The 14,671-nt window shown below is 31.9% G+C and overlaps 3 protein-coding genes across 12 annotated transcripts; 1 reads left to right on the top strand and 2 right to left on the bottom strand.

The window, feature by feature from the left end:
- Nucleotides 4,526–5,528, top strand: LOC107632851 (probable CCR4-associated factor 1 homolog 9). The gene is made up of 2 exons (XM_021117235.1): nucleotides 4,526–4,535; nucleotides 4,627–5,528. The coding sequence occupies exons 1-2, from the start codon at nucleotides 4,526–4,528 to the stop codon at nucleotides 5,418–5,420; spliced, it is 804 nt and encodes a 267-aa protein (XP_020972894.1). The 3' UTR covers nucleotides 5,421–5,528.
- Nucleotides 6,246–9,565, bottom strand: LOC107634334. The gene is made up of 4 exons (XM_021118525.1): nucleotides 9,492–9,565; nucleotides 8,303–8,370; nucleotides 6,863–7,063; nucleotides 6,246–6,779 (listed from the first exon to the last, which is right to left on the bottom strand). The coding sequence occupies exons 2-4, from the start codon at nucleotides 8,309–8,311 to the stop codon at nucleotides 6,609–6,611; spliced, it is 381 nt and encodes a 126-aa protein (XP_020974184.1). The 5' UTR covers nucleotides 8,312–8,370; nucleotides 9,492–9,565; the 3' UTR covers nucleotides 6,246–6,608.
- Nucleotides 10,521–13,258, bottom strand: LOC107634335. 10 transcript variants are annotated; one of them, XR_002359064.1, is made up of 8 exons: nucleotides 12,656–13,244; nucleotides 12,420–12,508; nucleotides 12,083–12,135; nucleotides 11,889–11,943; nucleotides 11,412–11,466; nucleotides 11,044–11,110; nucleotides 10,894–10,956; nucleotides 10,521–10,741 (listed from the first exon to the last, which is right to left on the bottom strand). XR_002359064.1 is itself a non-coding variant. In XM_021118522.1 (7 exons), exons 3-7 carry the CDS (start codon nucleotides 12,117–12,119, stop codon nucleotides 10,532–10,534), a joined length of 432 nt encoding a protein of 143 aa, XP_020974181.1. In that variant the 5' UTR covers nucleotides 12,120–12,135; nucleotides 12,420–12,508; nucleotides 12,656–13,258; the 3' UTR covers nucleotides 10,521–10,531. The 10 variants fall into 10 exon arrangements, 8 of the variants coding, with proteins under 8 accessions (XP_020974181.1, XP_020974180.1, XP_020974182.1 ...); XM_021118522.1 differs by lacking the exon at nucleotides 11,412–11,466 and having other exon boundaries at nucleotides 12,656–13,258; XM_021118521.1 differs by having other exon boundaries at nucleotides 11,412–11,943; nucleotides 12,656–13,253.

The following is a 14,671-nucleotide window of genomic DNA, read 5'->3' as shown; positions in this document are numbered from 1 at the left end:
CATGAATAAAAGGATATGTGCATGCAGAAGCCCTCTCTTTTGAAACTCTACAGTGCAAACGTCTGAAAATTGAAAAACACAAATGAGCAAAGCATTACAACATAAGATTTTAATAAAACGTTGCATAAACACAGACTTACATCCCAAAATTTTGCCAAAGATTTTTTCCTCTTTTAGGTCATCAAGCAAACCATCAAGCTTGATCTTGAAAACTTGACACAATATATCAGGACGGTCTTCTGCCTTCAATCCAATGAAAGTCACTTCTCTTTTTATCTCATCTCATTCAGGGTTACAGGTCATGGTTATAAAATAGCTAGGATATCCTGCATATCTGCAAATTGCAAATGCATCTTTACAATTATTCATCATATACCTAGGTCCACTGATAAAAGTACTGGGAAGAATGATTCTTTTGCCAAGCCTTGCAGCATCTACATCCCCGTTTATAAGACTTTCATGCAGACATTTATATTTATCAACCATCAACTGTAATTGTTTACACCTAAAGAATTTCAAGACGTACAGAATAAAAAGGGTATGAGAATAAGATTTGATATATAGCACTAATTTTTTGTTTCTTAATTTAATCTGATATAATTCCCAAAAAGTTTGTTAACAGTTGCATACCTTCAATATGACCAAAGGATGTGTTGATCGCAGCAAGCCATTTATCTCTTTCACCCTGCATCCGTTCTATAAGCATTCTCTTTTTATGATCCTCAGTCAATTGCTTCATGCGCTTAACCTTCAGCCTCTACTATTGCTTTAACTATAATAGTTTCTTCTTCTATCTCAACACGCTCTCTCTCATTCTGACGATGCGGCGGCTGCGGGCTCGCGATTTGGGGAGCTAGGATTCTTCTTTCAATTTCAAAATTTCACGTCAATTTCAAAGAGAAGAGGAGAGGAGTGTGGGAGTGGGAATGGGTTACGGGCTTAAGCCGTTGGGGATTCAGTTTTTTTTTTAAGTCAAAACGGCACCGTTTGGAGGAGTTATTAACAAACTGGAAACCCTTTAAAAAAACTGACCAGTTCTAACGGTTCACTGATTAATCACATATACGACCGATTTTATAATCAATTTTTTTGTCAGACGGTCTACTCATAACATCTGTTAAGCCATTTTTAAATTTTATAAAATTATTTATAATAATTACAAAAAGTGCTCATAATAAAAAATTTTAAAATTTTATAAAAATATTTTATTTAAATTTGTTAATAAAATCTTAGTTGTACTCTGTTTCAAAATAAATAATTATAATGATATTAGTATTTTATACAACAACCCATACAAAAAAAATTCAAATTTCATACAATATTTTTTCATTCATTTTTAATAGCTCATAAATACAAAAAAATATTGTACAGAATTAAAATTATTTTTGTATTAATTTTTATATAAAATACCCATAACATTATAATTATTCAGAAGTTGCATATAATTCGAACTTTATGAATTCAATTTACTACGTATTTGTCTAAATAGAATTTATTCAATTCGATTTATATAGAAATTCAAATTCAATTTATTTAATTTATTTTTGTATGTGGTATGATTTAATTGAAAGAGCAACAATTTATAATTTTATCTAGCATCAATAAATGTAAATTATGATTTGATTCTTCTATAATTTTATCTAGCATCAATAAAATTTCACTATCACTGGTTTTAAAAAAAAATTAAAATCTAAAACGATGGTTAAAAATAAATAAAGAGGATAGATTTAATTCTTCTATAATTATATGCATTTTTTTTATTTGCATTTTTATCACAATCCACAAGTTCTATGTTTTATAAATTAACGTTAATTCATATATAGTATATAAATAAATTTAATTAGAATAAATAACAATTTATTTATTTTATTTTAAACTTTATAAATGAAAAGACTAATTCACTAATATAACAAATTATAATTAATGTAATATAATTAATTAAGTAATATAAATTATAATAAATTATATTAATTATATTAATATTTAAATATCTAATCAAACCAATTAGTTGATATAATTAAGTCAGTGCAATAAATTGTATTGAATGAGTTAAAACAATTAAATCCGGAAACACTCTCCGAAGTATGCCACGTCGGCTTCATCATTAAGTGCAGACATCCGATTTTTATATAATAGAATAGATTATAAAAAGATGAGTACTAGGGGCCCAACACTTTTGTTAAATTTTAGCCAGCACTTAACCATCAAAAGGAAATTGAATGATTCTACACTATTAGATGCAATTTCACACCATTAAAAACATCATTAATGACTAAAAATCACAAAATCTGCTACCCCTAGACTTTCTCTTATAAAAAACAGAATCATCAACCTATTAAATTTGAGTAATATCAAATGAGGATTAAAAAAGAAACTAGAATGATAAATCTAAAAGTTTTTTGTTTCTTTTTATGTAGTGTTTCACTTTAAATAATTATTTTTTATAAATAATATTCAAATGATAAACAAAATAGTAAGAAGGTTCACATCAGATTATGAAAATTCATCTCACCTTTATAATACGATGACATTATTTCAAAACATGCAAAATAAAATAATAAAGTACGTTTTAATTAATGTGTACAATGAAGTAAACATGAAACTTATATAATTGTAGTCAAATGTGGATAACAATGATTGTCTTTTATCCAAAGTACTATATTAAACTGCCACTTCAATTTATAATTATTAGTTAAAAAACTTACAATGATGTATTATTTTTTAATATTTAGTTAAAAATAAGAGTAAAGTATATTTTTTGTCCCTAAAGTTTAATAAAAGTTTCAAAAATACCCTTAAGTTTTATTTTGTTTTAATTTTGTCCCAAAAGTTTTCAATTTGCATCAAATATACCCTTGACGGCTAAATTTAAAAAAAAAATTAAGACCAATCTAACAATAATACATGAAAATTATGCTTGATTTGCTTGTATTGAGGGTTGTTCTTATGAAATTGTTGTTAAATTGGTTTTAAATTTTTTGAAAAATTAGCCATCAGGGGTATATTTGATGCAAATCAAAAACTTTTGGGACAAAATTGAAACAAAATAAAACTTAGGGGTAATTTTAAAACTTTTGTAAAACTTCAGGGACAAAAAATATACTTTACCCTAAAAATAATATATTTTGATATCATTTTTTAGAATTATTGACATCAAATTTTGATAATATAGTAAATATTTTGAATATTTTTTGTCTTAAATTTTTTTTTAATAGAACAAAATAAGACAATTAATACGCATATCAAGAAAAAAATTATAATTTTTATACATTTAGATACTGAAAAGACACAAAAATAAATTCTTTTAGCAAAACTTTAACAACTCATAAAGTTAATAGAATAGTTGGTTATAAATCAAAGTGATAGATAAAATTAAAAGTTGTGATAATGATATTTGGTGATAATTAATAACCATCGGATGAAGAGAAAGTGGAAAGAGAAGAAGGCAAGATCGAAAGGAAAAAAATGCAATATCACAGTGGAGTTAAGACAATAATAAAGATATAATTTAATAATTTAAAAAATAATAAAATTAAAGATAATTTTAAAAATTAAATAATAAAATTAAAAAAATATTTTTACTTTTAAATTTTTTATTTTTAATATTTAAATTATTTTATTAAATTTATAATTTTAAAAATAAAAATATAAAAATTAATCACTTAAAAATAATTAAAAAGCATAAACTATTAGCTCTATGATATTTGATCATCATTAAAGGAGATTACAATCAAATAATGTAAAAACTGGCAGATATACCGGAATCTTTGATGCAAATAAATATATGTCCACAACAATTGAGACGAGAGAGTGCCCAGCAGCTTCAGTAGATCGCTGTCATGATTCAAATTCAAAGACGACTCAAAAAGGTAGAATAATAGAAGAGCTTTGTCCAAAAACAAGCTTTTGAAAACTGGTTTTGTCAAATCGCAAGAAACTCCTTTTCTTACTCGTACCACTATCCACCCAAGCCTCAAAACATTCTTTAGAGGAATCCAGCCAAAGAAAAGCTATTTTTTATTACTTCTCTATTTTTCTATTTGAATCTTATTTCAAGATTTTTTTTAGTGTCGTTTTTGTTCTATTTTCCTTTCTTTCAGTTAAAAAGAACTCCAATATATATCTAGTCGATTAAAATATAGAACTTTATAGAGTATCACAGGAGGTACTACACCGAATCCGAGTATTTGGAGTTATGAAGGGTCCGATCCTTTGTAGGAACTACCCGTAATAACGAACTTGCAAATGAATCTGTTTATAGAATTCCCTCTCACGTACAAATTGGTGTCTTTTTTTGGATTTTTATTCATTCCGGACTAACGGGGTGCACCGTTTCCAATTCACCCATACACAGCACACAATTTGCATTCCTTTGTTCTGTCTTTTTCTTCAGTTTCTAAGAATTTAACAAAGTTGCTCTCCAGGATTAAGTTAGAAAGAGCATGACGACCATATTTACAAAAATGATGCGGGTGGATGAAATAGAACAACTTCAACAACCGAGAGTTTTTCTATGCCACCGCCCATGGTTGTTGGTTTTCCACCATTTTATCGTGCTGCCAAGGTTTGTTGAACCACTGTCGCTTCTAGAGCCTAGTCCCAATAGTTCGGTTGTGAGCAGGTAAGTCTGGGCTGCCAACGCTGATTCTGAGTTCCAAATCATAAGCAGCCTGATCGACAAAAATCGATTTGTCTCCATTGACACTGAATTTCTCGGTGTAGTCATCCTAACCCGCAACAAGAACTACCGGAATCTTGTCCCAGAAGAAACTTACCAAGTCATGAAGGCCAATGTGGACGTTCTCAAAATCATTCAGCTTGGATTCACTCTGCCAGATGAGCACGGCAACCTCCCTGACCTAGGAACCAACAACAGAACTCACTACATCTGGCAGTCCAATTTTCAAGACTTCAACCTCATGCGTGACATCCACGCAAAGGACTCTGTGGCACTCCTACATAGCCAGGGCATCGACTTTGCACGCGCAGTGGCTGGAGTTTCTTCGGTGCATTTTGCGAAGTTGGCAGCAGCATCTGGGCTACTGTTCAACAAAGCACTGACATGGGTCACATTCCATGGTGCTTATGATATTGGATATTTGGTGAAGATTCTGACGTCGGGTGTACTTTCGACAAGCTTGGGAAAGTTCTTGGTGCTTGTAAAAGAGCTGTTTGGGGGAAATGCTTATGATGTGAAGCATGTGATGGGGTTCTGCAATGGCCTTTATGGTGGTTTGGAAAAAGTGGCTGACACACTTCAAGTGGACCGAATTGCTGGAAAGTACCATCAGGCTGGGTCTGATAGCTTGCTCACCTGCCACACCTTTCACAAGATTAGAGAAACTTATTTTTTGGCTAATGATGATGGGTTTAGAGAATATGTTAATGTATTTTTTGGGTTAGAAATTGCAAAAGCTTAATACTCTTAAGTTGAAAGAAATTATTATACATTAGATTATTCATATATCAACATTTTGTCTGTGAATGACATAGTAGTATTAACGAGTTATTTTTTGAATATGACAATGTTTTACAACACTTGAATTGGTTGTTTTATGGATATGACAAAGTTGTTTTATAACACTTACAATGGTTGTTTCACGGTTCTATCTTTGAATCTGTTCTATAGTGACCAAGTTTATATTTGAGTTTATTAACAGACTTTTATTATCATTTACCTTTGAAGTTTTACAAACATGTTAATCTTATGAGAAAGTTTAGGAGCCAACAGTTTTATTAAAATTTGGCCAGCACTTAACTAGCAAAAGAAAAATGAGTAATCTTACATCATTAGATGTAATCTCACACCACTAAAAATATTAATAATGATTAATTGATGGCTACAAATTTCAAAATTTGATGACCCCTAATACTCTTCTAATCTTATTATTGGCTTCATCATCTTACTAGAGTCAGTAAAGGAGTGCAGTATTACAGCATATTCTTTATTCTTTTATAGTGTCTCTAACATTCACAAAACTCAAAATTGGCACGTACTTACCAAAAACTAGAGTCCTCTGTTCTATTGTAGGGCACATGTTCACACAATATAACTGAACACAATGAAGATGCTATCCATTATCTAAAGCAATTTTAACTTGATAAATATTAATTAAACATTTCTTGAATACAGTATTACGCATGAACAAATTAAAACACCTAAAAGAAAATTTCATGAGATAAAAGGCAAGTTACCAAAATTGTTATTTTTGCAGCAGTACAGGCTCAACCGAACAAAATTTTTCTTAAAATAATGAAGAATCCTAATTTCTAACTATTTTATACAATACTCGGCAATATGATCTTTGCTATATACAAAAAGAATTGTGACCTAGGTAAAATACATCAATAAAGAAAAAGGACAATCTTAAATTCTAATTACATACAAATATGAATGGACTAAGTTTTATTCCGTAATTGCTTCAATAAACCCTCCATTGATTCAATCTTTTGACTGAGTTCTTTAGCAATGGTAAGTTGCTGCCCAGAGGACTCTGAAATACCAAAATCACTGATTAAGCCATTGATCTTTTCCTGTGAATCTACAACTGCTTCCTCGAACAAAGTTAATGTTAGTTCCATCGTCAATTTGTACAAGCTTTTGTTTATCAGCTTCGGTGATGGACAAAATCCTCTATTATGGACACTATCATCTCTGCTATGCTTAGCAGAGAAAATCTTGTCAATGCCTTCACTTCCTGCATGCCCATGAAATCAACTTCAGATTTGCACAAAAAAGGAAGGTGTTGAGCCTCATCACTGGTTAAAACCACCTCTATCTGCATAGTAAAATCTTAATCACACACAATGATCATAAAGAGAGAGACAATGACATGATGATTAAATATGGAATTCTCATTACCGGTTGCTTAACAGTGAACGTTAGATTTTCCACTTCCCAATTAGCCATTTCAACTTCAACGTTATCCTCCCTTGATACCAAACCCAGCTGAAGACAAATTCCCGTAGCAGTACTGATAACTTTTTTAGCACCATTTGATTTTGACAAATGAATCTCTTTCGGTCTCTGCGGCTTCATGATCTGCATCCCTTGGATTCCAACCTGTAAGAGGTACGACAGAACACACCTTAATAACAGGAAAGACAATGACACATTGCACAGAGATATCATCAATTAGTATCTGAGTTTCAATTTATTTTTAAGACTTCCAGTGCAAGTAAACAATTGTTGACAACCCTATCAACACAGCCACCACCAAACCTTATCTCAGTGTGTAAGGTCGATTGCATGGACTACGCTAGTGTCTTCTTATGGACCATGTCTTATCGTAAAAATATAAATTCATCTAAATGCTTTTTCATGTAGGTGTGCTTGGTCTCCCCCTATCTTTGACTATTAAGCTACCCTCAGCCTAATCTAATCTACTTACTAGAACTTCCACTATCCCAACTTTTTCTCACATGTCTAGCTGTGCAATAAATTTTTTCTCTTTAAACTTGAGTGGTAGATTTTTATCACAAATAACAGTCATAGCATCACTCAGCTTCTTCCATTTCACTTCAATTTCCCATGTCGTGCTTTATTGCAAACCTCTACACTGCTAGTTCCAGGACAGAAGAGTTAGGAAATCAATAACTAGTGTAAAAAAGTTATTGAATCTTATTGACATGGATACATGATTTAAGTCATAGTAAAAGAAATAATTCTAAATTGATTTTTGACAAGAGTATGTCACACAGAACAAACAAAAACTGCAGCCACTAACTCGACATCCAAGCAGCCATAGATTGAATTTAGTACTCCGTTATATTATAATTTTAGTATACCAAGGGCACAAATTCAATTTAGAAATAAACTAGCCAGATTTCTCAATGTGATTTAAGCAAGACTAATTAAATCATTAACTGCAGATCTATCTGGATATGCTGTCAGATAAAATGAATTGAAAAAAAATACTATATTCTTGAAAGCATCAAGAAATTCTTAATTTCAAAAGAAGGTTTATCAAATATTTACAAGGACTGAAAAAGAAACTTCCAATATATGTAAGGACTAAATATTGGAGAGTTTAGACTTAGAATGATCAAAGTTTAGAACAGCAGGACTAACAACCAAATATTGGAAAAGCCTGCTAACAAACGCCAAGAAAAATTTTTTGAGGGACTAAAACCAAAACACCCTATATTAATTTAAATTCTTTTAGATTAGTTTGTATATAGTTTCCACTCAACTTAAAGTCCTATTAACACCGATAAACAATATGAAAGACCCATGAGCAAAACAAGATTAGTTATTAATCCTTTCAATAGTAGTTATTCGGGCAGACCATATAACACAAACCTTAAACATAGACCTGCAATGGTAATCCTGGTCAAACTACTGTCATTTTCTCCCTCCGAAAGACTTGCCTGCAAGGAAAATATATAAACAATTAATTGTTCTCCAGGGGATGCCAGAAATATTATGGCACATCAAAGGACCAATAGACACAACAACTTGCTAATGCAGAGAGAACTAGATAAATATTTTTCATTAATGTATTTAAAATCAGCAAATGCTGAATAAAATCATCCAAGATAAACATATAGAGGGAGTTTCTCACCTCTGGGATTTGAATACTGAGATAATAACTAAAGATTTTTAACCTCATCAAGCCAAATTCAACTACATTTTCCAAATTTACTGTGTAATACTTCTAGTATAAATTGCATGAACATGCAAGACAAATATGCCCGTAGGTATTAACCATTATTCTAGAGTCAGCTTGCTTTTCAAATATGAAGGCAAGGGTTTATGTTTATGTACCTTTAGATCAAAAGTATTGCAATCATAACTCAAAATGAATCAATGGTGGATACACCCTTCCATTCTCCTTTTAGAGGAACTTTTTCTAATTGATTATATTGTACCTACTAGATATAAGAGTAATGTAGACTCGATCGTGAAGAATAATGTCAGAATATCTCAGAAAAAATTCAATATATCCTGCATATTTAATGTATCTCACGATAATCTTCAAAATATAATATGGAATGTCATTAAGGAAGGATTTTGTTATTTGTCATTTGCCAATTGTACTATGTTTATTACTTTAATTAGGGTTAGGAATTTTATTTTGCATGCAGATTTTAGCTCGTACTTATAAGACTACACCAGCACCTGATCCGATTCTTGATATATATATATATTCGGTTGATTTTTGTTTAACTTTTAAACACTTACATCATTCCATGCATGTTATAAATCCTCCTTCCCCTATACATATTCTATGGCATCAACAGGTGACGCAAATGGTACCAGGAAGGGAAGAATGATTCACAAATAAAGACACAAAAAAGAATATAATCAAGGAAATTACCTAAGAGAGAAAAAGGGACTGCATTAATAGTTCAAGCTGGAACTCTACAAATTAATGGCAATTGTATGATCATTTTGTTTGCCATGTATGTGCATAAACTATTAGCCCTATGATATTTGATCATCAGTAAAGGAGATTACAATCAAATAATGTAAAAAGTTGCAGATATACCAGAATCTTTGATGCAAATAAATATATGGTCCACAACAACTGAGACGAGAGTGCCCAGCAGCTTCAATAGATCACTATCATGATTCAAATTCAAAGACGACTCAAAAAGCTAGAATAATAGATGAGCTTTGTCCAAAAACAAGCTTCTGAAAACTGATTTTCTCAAAGGTGAGAAAAGTTAAGGCAATTGAAACCTGGGCCTTCAAATTTACATCTCCCCTGTTTAGACAGACACATAACCCTGTCATAAAGTGGAGAAGTGCACGAAATCCTGCACACATGATATATTAACTTCATACAACATCTGTACCACTTGTATCGATCCAATATGGATACATGTAAAAAGTGTCATTTTAATTGCCTGGCTCACTTAATGCACGGCAAAGAGCTTCTGTGATGTGCAACTGAAACTCAAGCCCAAGTGGACTGTTGGAGACTGTTCTCTGAATTGTGATATGGGGAATAGCAAATATAGTAACATATCATGAGTCAAGAATCATAGCCTTTTAGAAGAAAATAGATTACAATAATTAGAGGAATTGTACATATGCTTCTCCCGATATTCCTTCTAAAAAACACTCCCCTCCAAAGAATACTCATTTTGCACCATCATCATCTCTCATGTTTGCTCACTCTTGAGAGCGGCCTAAAGTATCATCCTTGAATAGGGGTGTTCATGGATCGGATCGTATCCACAGATCTGCAGTAAATATCCGCATCCGATCCGAAAATTGCGGATACGATCCGATCCGTAAATTGATCGGATCGGATCGCGGATATCTACTCTACATCCGCGTATCCGATCCGCAAATCCGCACAATAATAATTAAAAAATAAATAAATATATATGTTTGGTATTATATTTACTTGTTTGTATGTTTTAGTTAGTAATTATTATTCATATATTGTATTATTTTATTTTTGTTATTTAGAAAGAGTTTGATTAAAAATATTTTAGGAATAAATAAGTTTAAAAGTATAAAAGAAATATTTTTATTGAATTTTTTATATAGAAATATTATTAAAAAGAGAAGGTTTAATTATGCGGATATATCCGATCCGATCCGCACATTTGCAAATCGGATCGGATCTGGCACTAAAAAAGCGTGGATATCATATCCGATCCGATAAAAATTGTGTAGATCAGATCGAATTTTCGACCATATCCGATCCGATCCGCGGACACTCCTATCCTTGAACATGTCAGGATGAGGCAAAAGATCAATAGACAAAGATTCCCACTCCAGTTTCGGAAGAAAAAGAGGTGGGGATAAGAATTATTATACATATTGAGAAATACCATTGAATGGATAAAGATAATATAGAATATCAATATTTAGGTAATTATCCCAATATCAGTCATACACACATAAGATATAAAATGAAAGGCGTAATGCAGTACTTTGAATACATATATATACTTCGTATTACTTGAGAACTCCCTTGCCTCCTTAAGATTTACAACCTGATAATGCAAACGGAAAAAAGTCTTCAATAATATTTATACCAAGGGTCCCAAATTAATTGTAAGCATGAGCCAAAACATATTTACCTCCCAGATTTCATTTGTGGTATACAGCAACAGATTGCGTATGGTGACAGATGCCATAGGCGGTGCCCTACAGCCAGAGATATAGGGATACTTATAGATAAGTTTTGGATAAATTTATAACATAGTTTTTCAGTCAAAGAGGACGAACAGTCCATCAGGTTTATCTGTAAAGCTACCCCATAAAAACATGCACTATCATTAAACTCTATTGCAATGAATGCAAACCATGTACTGCAATAATGACCAAACCGAGCAAAGAAGATATAAATATCGATTTCAATTCAATTTATTGATACATGACAACGATTGCAGAGCATAAATAAACTCAAGTAGATAACGAATTCAGAATACTGGTAAGAAGAACTTACCATGCTGCTCCACCTTGGGGACGGGCACTCCCATGAGTTTCAAGTAATAAATTAACTGTTTGAATTTGTATTTGTATAGTAAGTCCACAGTCAGTAGCAATGAGGAACATTCAAATTGAACATGCACATCAGATAAATGATTTCTATTTGCTACAAACTGTTAATCCTAAACTAGTATCTCTTCATAGATCTTTATTTTTATGTTGCTTAAGGTTCTCTCAACAATCAACAGCAACAACGTGAAAGTTGAAAGGATGGAGAAAGATAGAAGAATGTAGAGTCCAGCTAAGGTATGAAGTGAATCAATTCAAATCTCCCATCTCTCGTAAACAACAGTTTTCTCTCTTCATTTCCATTTTCAATTGTGTGCATTCATTGTAAAGTTTAACTACTACAAGCATCACACAAGTAGTAAAATACACATGTTAGATGTTAGCCACAAATAACAACATAGTCTTAGGAGTGAGAGAGCCAAACCTTATCAGCAAAACCATAACCACTACCCTTTGAAGAGGCACTTGATGGCGTGATGCTGCATATAATAGTATACCAACCTTACTAGCTAAACTGAAAAAAGCATCACTCTACAGCAAGATAAGAATTTTCACTTCCTAGCAAGATTCTCAGGTGGCTTTTGGTAATCAGAATTCTCCTTTAGAACTAAATCCAACCTGTCAATTTGCACAAAAATGGGCTCTGTCTGTACATTGCTCGCGGACAGTAGCTAGAGAACTCACAATTGAACTTAATCAAAACCATAAATTTATTAACACTATTAATAAAAAAGCAAAATGTCAAAAAGGAAAAAAAGCGATATAAAATAAACGTAGAGGGTTTAAAGAAGACCTTGATATAAAAAATTAGGAAGAACTAATAATTGCTGAACTAAACAATCATAAAACATTGAGTTCCACCCATTTTACTAGTAACTCTCACAAACCAAAACAGCATAGCCCAAAAAAGAAAAAAGAAGGAAAGAAAAATTATTCAGAGTGTGATAACACAAACCATAATCTCCAATTTGCCAACTTTGGCGGTGGCTACATTGAGTGCAGGTGGCAATCCAACGCTGGCATGCAATGCATCACCGTTTATATCTGAACCATCATCATCATGGTTACTATTATTGTAATTAACACAAATTATACAAAATAAATTACAAAGTGGAAATGCCTAAATTGGAGAGCTGAACAGTGCGACCCTGCAACTTGAACTGCTCTCTGGAGAAGGATTTGAGACAATACTTGAGAGTGTACTCCAGAGCTCTGGCTAGGATCGACTCCATACCTAGCTCCTCCCTTCGGATCCAGCTTCGGAATCACCCCCCGAACAAGAAGAAAAAATCTCGTGGAAGAACCGAACCGTTATGTATATTAGATTTGCATTGGATTTTGGATTTAGATTAAATCATGCAAATGGAGATTCATGTATTGAAATTATTTTTATAATTATGGGGAAAAGGGGGGAGGGAGGAATATAATGGCTAATTGGGTTTTGATGTATATTTTATATTCGGGTCGGTGCTTTTTATCTGGTTTATTTTATTTTATTTAGTGTTTTTAATTTTTAATTTTAAGGTACGAAACTTTGAACTGGGAAAGATGGAATCGTGAAACGGAGAAAGAGGAGGGTGGTGACGTGGTGTGAACAATCACGTCCCGGAGAGTGTGCTCTCGGTAGCAGAGATGGAGGCACGTGCAATACGTGCGATGGGGAGGTTGGGTATAGCGGGAAACAGGAAGAGCCAGGTTTGTAATTTCCAGTTTTGGATCGGGGGCCAGGGGCCAAGAGAACTCGGGTTTATGGGTGGGATTGTTTGGTTTTTTTTTACAACTAAATTCTTATAACCAAACCGGAACCACGTCAGCAAAGTAATTTCTCGCTTTATATTTTTAATATGAAAGATGATAGTGGTGATTTTTAACAAGGTAGAGAGTTTGTGTGTTTTTGGTTTGTGTTAAATTTGTGGTGTTTTAATTTTTTTTTTGTTGATACCACAAATATGTTAGATTTGTGATTTTTTATTTTTTAAAAAAAAAAGACAAATCAGTATTGAAAAAAAAATTAATCATATTAATCGAACTCTATGATTTGTTTACCGATTTATTATTTAAAATTAAAAAAATTAATTCATATAAAAAAATATACTAATTATTTATGATACTCAATTATACACAATTTTTTTAAAAAAAAATTAGCCGTAATTTCTTTTTTGGTAATTTCACATTGACATTGTAGATTCTATTAACTTTTAAAATGGAACAACTTCAAAATATATTTGGTAAATTTATTGATACATGACAATGACTTAGAGCATAAATAAAGTAAAGTAGATAACCAATTCAGAAAACTGGTAAGAACTTACCATGCTGCTCTCCCTTGGAGATGTACACTTCCATGAGTTTCAAGTAATAAATTAACTGTTTGGATTTGTACAGTCATTCCATCTGAAATCCGATGGAAGTCCACATTCAGTAGCAATGAGGAACATCCAAATTGAACATGCACATCAGACAAATGATTTCTATTTGCAACAAACTTAATCTTTATCCTAAACTAGTATCACTTCACATATCTTTATTTTTTATGCTATATAAGGATCTATCAACAATCAACCGCAACAACGTTAAAGTTAAAAGGACGGAGAGAGATAGAAAAATGTAGAGTCCAGCTAAGGCACGAAGAGAATCAATTCAAATCTCCCAATTCTATTAAACAATTTGTGTTAAATTACATCAAAACAAATTAAGTTTGTAATTAATAAATCTAAATCTTTAATGTTGTCATTGTTCTCATTAAACAATTGGATTTTGATACAATTTAGTATATATTACATTGATTTTTATTTTTGGAACTATTTTTATCCTATTTGTCTCTAGTTGACTGGACCACTAATTAATCTTTTAGACTTTCTCTAAATAAATAGTTAAATACAACGATTCCCATAGTAAAATCCTAAATAACTAGTAGAAGGCACCACCTAAAGAATTCATAGCAACACAAATAAAAAATTTAAATACATCATTGAATAGCGTAAAAACTTAACAGTCCTCCTATTGAATAGCGTAAAAACTTAACAGTCCTCCTATGGACCCTAAATATTTTCGAATCAGTTGTCGCGCCACACCTGCATGAAAGATTCGAACTAGCTATTCTTATTTGCTCCCTCTCCCAGTTTCAGTTTGGAGAACAAACAGAAAACACCTATGTCAGAGTTCATTCTTTTTTCATCAAACATAACATTATTAAAAATCATCTCA

The sequence above is a fragment of the Arachis ipaensis genome, chromosome B03 (genome assembly GCF_000816755.2).
Source record: "Arachis ipaensis cultivar K30076 chromosome B03, Araip1.1, whole genome shotgun sequence".
NCBI classification, from domain to species: Eukaryota; Viridiplantae; Streptophyta; class Magnoliopsida; order Fabales; family Fabaceae; genus Arachis; species Arachis ipaensis.
This window is presented reverse-complemented; position numbering and strand designations above follow the sequence as displayed.

Excerpts from the sequence above, each read along its gene's own strand:
- LOC107634334 (XM_021118525.1), bottom strand. Across the intron at positions 6,780-6,862 it reads CGTTCACTGTTAAGCAACCG|ATAGAGGTGGTTTTAACCAG; the intron begins GTAATGAGAATT and ends TTTACTATGCAG.
- LOC107634335 (XM_021118517.1), bottom strand. The coding sequence starts at position 12,170 with ATGGTTTTGATTAAGTTCAATTGTGAGTTCTCTAGCTACTGTCCGCGA. Across the intron at positions 11,111-11,888 it reads GTTATGGTTTTGCTGATAAG|GGCACCGCCTATGGCATCTG; the intron begins GTTTGGCTCTCT and ends CTCTGGCTGTAG. Across the intron at positions 10,957-11,043 it reads CCACAAATGAAATCTGGGAG|GTTGTAAATCTTAAGGAGGC; the intron begins GTAAATATGTTT and ends TTGCATTATCAG.